This window comes from Gadus morhua, chromosome 4 (genome assembly GCF_902167405.1).
Source record: "Gadus morhua chromosome 4, gadMor3.0, whole genome shotgun sequence".
NCBI classification, from domain to species: domain Eukaryota; kingdom Metazoa; phylum Chordata; class Actinopteri; order Gadiformes; family Gadidae; genus Gadus; species Gadus morhua.
Window position 1 is genome coordinate 3,906,399 of NC_044051.1, and position 5,133 is coordinate 3,911,531.

At 50.9% G+C, this 5,133-nt stretch overlaps 1 protein-coding gene across 2 annotated transcripts; it reads right to left on the reverse strand.

Annotated features, from left to right (window-relative positions):
* Nucleotides 1–1,235: 1,235 nt before the first annotated feature.
* kics2 (KICSTOR subunit 2) lies at nucleotides 1,236–5,133 on the reverse strand. Of its 2 annotated transcripts, none has more exons than XM_030355063.1 (4): nucleotides 5,037–5,133; nucleotides 4,493–4,773; nucleotides 3,574–3,862; nucleotides 1,236–2,673 (listed from the first exon to the last, which is right to left on the reverse strand). In XM_030355063.1, the coding sequence occupies exons 2-4, from the start codon at nucleotides 4,734–4,736 to the stop codon at nucleotides 1,854–1,856; spliced, it is 1,353 nt and encodes a 450-aa protein (XP_030210923.1). In that variant the 5' UTR covers nucleotides 4,737–4,773; nucleotides 5,037–5,133; the 3' UTR covers nucleotides 1,236–1,853. The 2 variants fall into 2 exon arrangements, with proteins under 2 accessions (XP_030210923.1, XP_030210924.1); XM_030355064.1 differs by having other exon boundaries at nucleotides 5,040–5,077.

Sequence of the window (5,133 nt, forward strand, 5' to 3'; positions counted from 1 at the left end):
GAACTTTCTGGAATTTGGGTTGTGTGTATGATTTCTTTCCCCATTTGTGTGCAGTGTGATTTTGCGTGTGTGCGTGCGTGAGTGTGTGCGCCTCTGTGTGCTTGTGTGCTTTTTTTTGTTTCTCCCCCCCCCCCCCCCCCCCCCTCCGAGTGCAAAATACGCTGAAATAGTGATGGTAATAGATTATTTATGTCTGCCTTGAGTGCCAGAACACATGTGAGTTGGACCTGTGAGTTTTCTAAGTGTGTATGACAGTAACAACCCCCCCCCCCCCCCCCCAAAAAAAAAGAAGCATGCCACTTAGTGCGTGTGTGCGTGAGTTTGAGCGTATGTTTGTGTGTGTGTTTGCGCATGTGTGTGTGTGAATGGTTGACTTGGTTGTCACATGCTAACCTTAAATTCACAGTAAGCTAACAGGGTGGGGCTGAGTGTGTGTGTGTGTGTGTGTGTGTATTTATGTGTGCGTGTCTTTGTGTGTGTAATTATGTGTGAGTGTTTGTGTCTGTGGGAGAGTGTGTGTACCGGTATATATGTGTGTGTATACAACAGCCCAAAACATTTAATAATAAAAACACTTGAACAGCACACTGAATGTGACCTGCAAATAGACGGTGTAATGAGCTATACATGGGACATATTCCTTTGAGATGGGCTGTCAATGCACATCTGGGTGGGTGTGTATGTGCGTGCACGAGAGAGAGAGAGAACACAGAACACGTGTGTGTGTGTGGTGTGTGTGTGTATGTGTGTATATGTGAAAGTGCCTTTTTTTTTACCTTGGCCCCTTTTTTTGGTGAGTTTTTTCGAAATCCACTCACGCATGTTCCCGGTAACGAGCAGCAGCGCTCAGAGCGAAAGAACCATAAAGTGTTTAAGAAGTAGATTCCCGAATAATTATCCAAACTCTAGCTTTTTACCCATCGTGACATTGCACTTTGATGTATAGGGATTGTGTACTTGGCATGTAGCATCACAACATGTTGGTGCATTTTAACTTAACAAGGAGGGAGTCTTTCTCTGAATGTGTATGATAAGAAAAATGAAAGGATTTTGTCTGTTAGTGTTGCCGTATTTAAAACCCTGAGCTTCCTAAAGCTAAGCTCATATAGCCAAAAGGAATTGTATCGATGTGTTGTATTTATAATATAAATCAACCTGAATAAATTAGAATTCAAGCCATCACTTGTTTGGGATTCATTCACACTCAGACACTTCTTTTTCCGTGAGTCGTTATGAACATTGTGCTTTCATCCATTTTATTTCAGTATACGGCGGCAAGTGTAATTAATAACACAATTATAACTCCAAATAAATGAGGATGATCAAATCTGGTTTAAAATACCCTCCGTAATCAAAAGACAATTACTAACCAATTATCTGTTTTTTCAATGAAGGGATTTCTCATCACTCGCTAACAAGAGTTGTGGAGCAGTGGTAACAATTTGTGTTCCTTTGGTCTGAAAATATATTCCCAGCTCAACGAATAGTGGCAAAAAAATCCAAGGAAGATATGATCAAGTCATTCATCAGCTGTCAGAAACGATTTGTTGGCGAGTAAACGTGCGCACACACATATTTCAGTCCCTCACTTTGCGATCGTTCAGGGAAAACGGGCGTCCTGTCACGTGCCTGTTCCGAGTCTGACCCCTATTCAGTCATTCAGACCCCGCACCACCTCAGGGGTGGGGGGGCCTCAACCCTTGGACCAGGGCCTCACTCCTTGGACCCGGGCCTCAACCCTTGGACCAGGGCCTCAACCCTTGGACCAGGGCCTTACTCCTTGGACCCGGGCCTCAACCCTTGGACCCGGGCCTCAACCCTTGGACCAGGGCCTCACTCCTTGGACCCGGGCCTCAACCCTTGGAGCCGGGCTTCAGCGTGGCGAAGGGCTTGGAGTTGCGCAGCGACCCGGCGATCTCCTGCAGGAAGGCGGCGATGTGCGTCTCCTTCTCCGACTTGCGCCCGTCGAAGATCACCACCAGGGTGAAGTGGGGCTCGGGCCGCGTCAGGTAGTACGTGCTCTGCACCTTGTCGTCGTAGAAGTGCACCGCCTTGTCCAGCGCGTTGAGCTCGGCGGCGCGGTCGCTCATCATCATGATGACGTTGGGCCAGTGCGTGAGCGGCCGCTCGCCCGCCGGCAGCGACACCACGGCGGGGAACTGCTCCACGCCCTTGGGCGCCTCGCGGTACGAGTGCGGGTGGTGGTAGCCATGGCCCTGGAAGCTCTCCGAGCCGCGGTTGTCGAACACCAGCGACACGTTGCTGGCGTCGTGCTTGCGCACGAACGCCGCGATCTTGCCGTGGTAGTCGGGCGAGGCGCGCGCCGTCAGCGCCCGCATGTCCGCCGGCGTGCCCTGGCGGCCGAGCGCCTCGTGGAAGTAGAAGCTGAACTTGGCGAGCAGCGCCGCCTGGAAGCCCTGCAGCCAGAGGTAGAGGTGCGGCGGCGGGACCGAGCGCTGCGACTGCCCGCCGAACAGGTGCTTGCGCGTCTCCTTCTGCCGCTGCAGCCGCTGGCCCCAGGCCGCCAGCTTGGAGTGGGCGCCGTGGAGGCTGAGCAACGCCGGCAGGAAGCGCCACTCGGACACCTGGGCCTGGCAGCGCAGCAGCTGGGTCACCACGTCCACCTCCGTCTGGAAGCCCTCCTCCACGCGGCCCAGGATGGGGTGGTAGAACCTGGGGGGGGAGGAGGGAGAGGGGGGGGGGGGAGGAGGGGGAGGGATAGAAATTAGCGGAAAGAAATGTCGCAGAATAAACACAAATTTCTTTCTTATCAATGATTTAAATAAATATGATTGATCATTGATAGATTTACCTTAAATCAATGATTGAAAGAAATATGATCACATGAACAATTCCGGTTTTCAAAATAAAAGCTCCCCTCACTTTTTCACCAGAACCCTCTCATTGACACGAACAAGCGGCAAGACAGACCTCTCTAAAACTCGACAAGAATCGCAAAATCTGTCAAAAAAAACCACTCAAAACACTTTTCTGTGAATCCTGAGAAAACACTGTTATTAACCCCCTCCCTCATTTTCTCATTCAGAGTGGGAACCAACAGTGGAACGGTAATGAGCGCAGCCACCCTGGCTGCACAATGAGCTGAACCCAGATGTCCTGTAGTCGTCGTTATGCTGAGAAGACATAGCGGCTCGGGCCGAGACAGAAGCTGGCTGCCGTCGCCCTCCAGGTCAGCCAGGATGATCCCCCATGTAGTCACACTCTCTGGCTAATCATCAGCCTCACACACACACTGAGTCAGTTTTCAGTATCTAATCACCTTCCTTGGTCCCTGCACTGCTACCAGACAGGAGCTGTTGACTGAGTAGTCTGGAGCAGTAGGATGTTTGTATTTCTGTGGCTCAGTGCTCACACGTGTGGATGGTTGTCTGCTTTGGCTTCACACTTTCTGTGCCCATGCCCGATTCCTGAACTTGAGTATACCGAGAATATACCGACACAGTAGCACTTGTTCTTATTGAAGGGCTATCTTACGATAACAAGTATGTATAGTCGGTATACATACTTGTATGTATACCCCCCCCCCTCCCCCCCCCCCCCCCAGTGACTCACCTGGAGCTGTACTTCTGCAGGACGGCCTCCAGGGGGGTCAGCAGCTCCTCCGAGTCGAAGCTCTTCTGCGCGGCCAGCGAGTGCATCTTCTCGTACAGGTCGGCCATCTCGGTGCGCGCCTGCGTGAAGTGGCACAGCTGCTCCGACAGGTGGGACAGCAGCTCCTCCAGGCAGGGGGCGGAGCCCTGCTGCACGGGGCGCACCGCCGCCACCACCTTGCGCAGCTCGTTGTGCAGCGACGTGTAGGTGGTGCGGATGGAGTCCTTGCGGCTGAAGAACGACTGGCTGCCTGCAGGGGGGAGCGGGGGGGGGGGGACAACGACGAATTGAGCCGATTCAACAAAAAATAAAACCTTAAAAAGGTGACATATTATACCACCAGGTGTGAGTGTAGTCAGCCGTTACAAGCCGTTTTGGAAATCTCCCTCTTCTGACATCACAAGTGGGCGTGTCCACCTGGGTGTATGACGATAAATGAGCAACATTTGCTACAGTCCACTGGGTAGGCTGGTAGACTCATCTATCCAGGGTACATCTAGGTGGACACGCCCACTTGTGATGTCAGAAGAGGCAGATTTTCAAAACGGCTTGTAACGGCTAACCACACCCACACGGTGGTATAAAATGTCACCTTTAAGACATTGTTTGAGGAGGATGCGTTGGGTATCTAGCACTCCTTACAGGAATCTATCAATTAAATGAGTCACTTTGGATTTGCGTTTCCTGAACAATTGAACCCCAGATGATGATAATCGTGGAAGATCTGAACGCTCCCCACTGCTTTCTGAATGTAGTCATGACATTTTTCTTAATACATGGTTTAAATTAACACCACACATAATTATAAACGAAGGCTATTCAATCGGCAACCGGCGCAATGAGGTCTCCGACTGCGGTGCGTACGTAACGTTCACTTTACCCAGCTTTTGTCCGAGAAACGTCATATTGTAGTACGCCTTCTCCGCGGCGGCCAGGTGGGCCAGGGCGGCGAGCAGGGCCGTCCAGATGGCCCCGGCCCCTTTGGTGGTGTCCTTCTCCTTCTCCACGTAGTCCTTGGCCCGGTCGAAGGAGAACATGCCCAGCTGCGTAAAGAAGCTCTCCAGGATGGCCCTCTCCCGGGGCACTGGCCGCATCTCATCCTCCCGCACAGCCTCGGTCATCATGACTCAAAGCTAGGACACCACAGGTTTGAATACGACTCTACACATGAAGGAAAACAAAAAAAAAGGAAATCGAGTGATCTTAAAGTCTACAGCTTAAGTTAATGTGAAGTAGATGAAGCGGACGGCAATTGTGAACTGATTTCGGACTATTGAGCGAATAAAACGATTTCCGCCGTGAATTTGGACGATTTATAGTATGCAGTAGTAGTCTATAGTCTAGTATAGTTTATATTGTAAACAAGTATTTTAAAGATGCTACTTCAGTCTGTTTAAGATGGACAAGGATCAGCTAGCGCTCATCACCTGACAGCCATGTTGGTTACGCAATGTCAACAATACGGATCCCTACAAGGGCCAAAAAGCGAACACGCATAAAACCGCATATTCATCCGCCGAA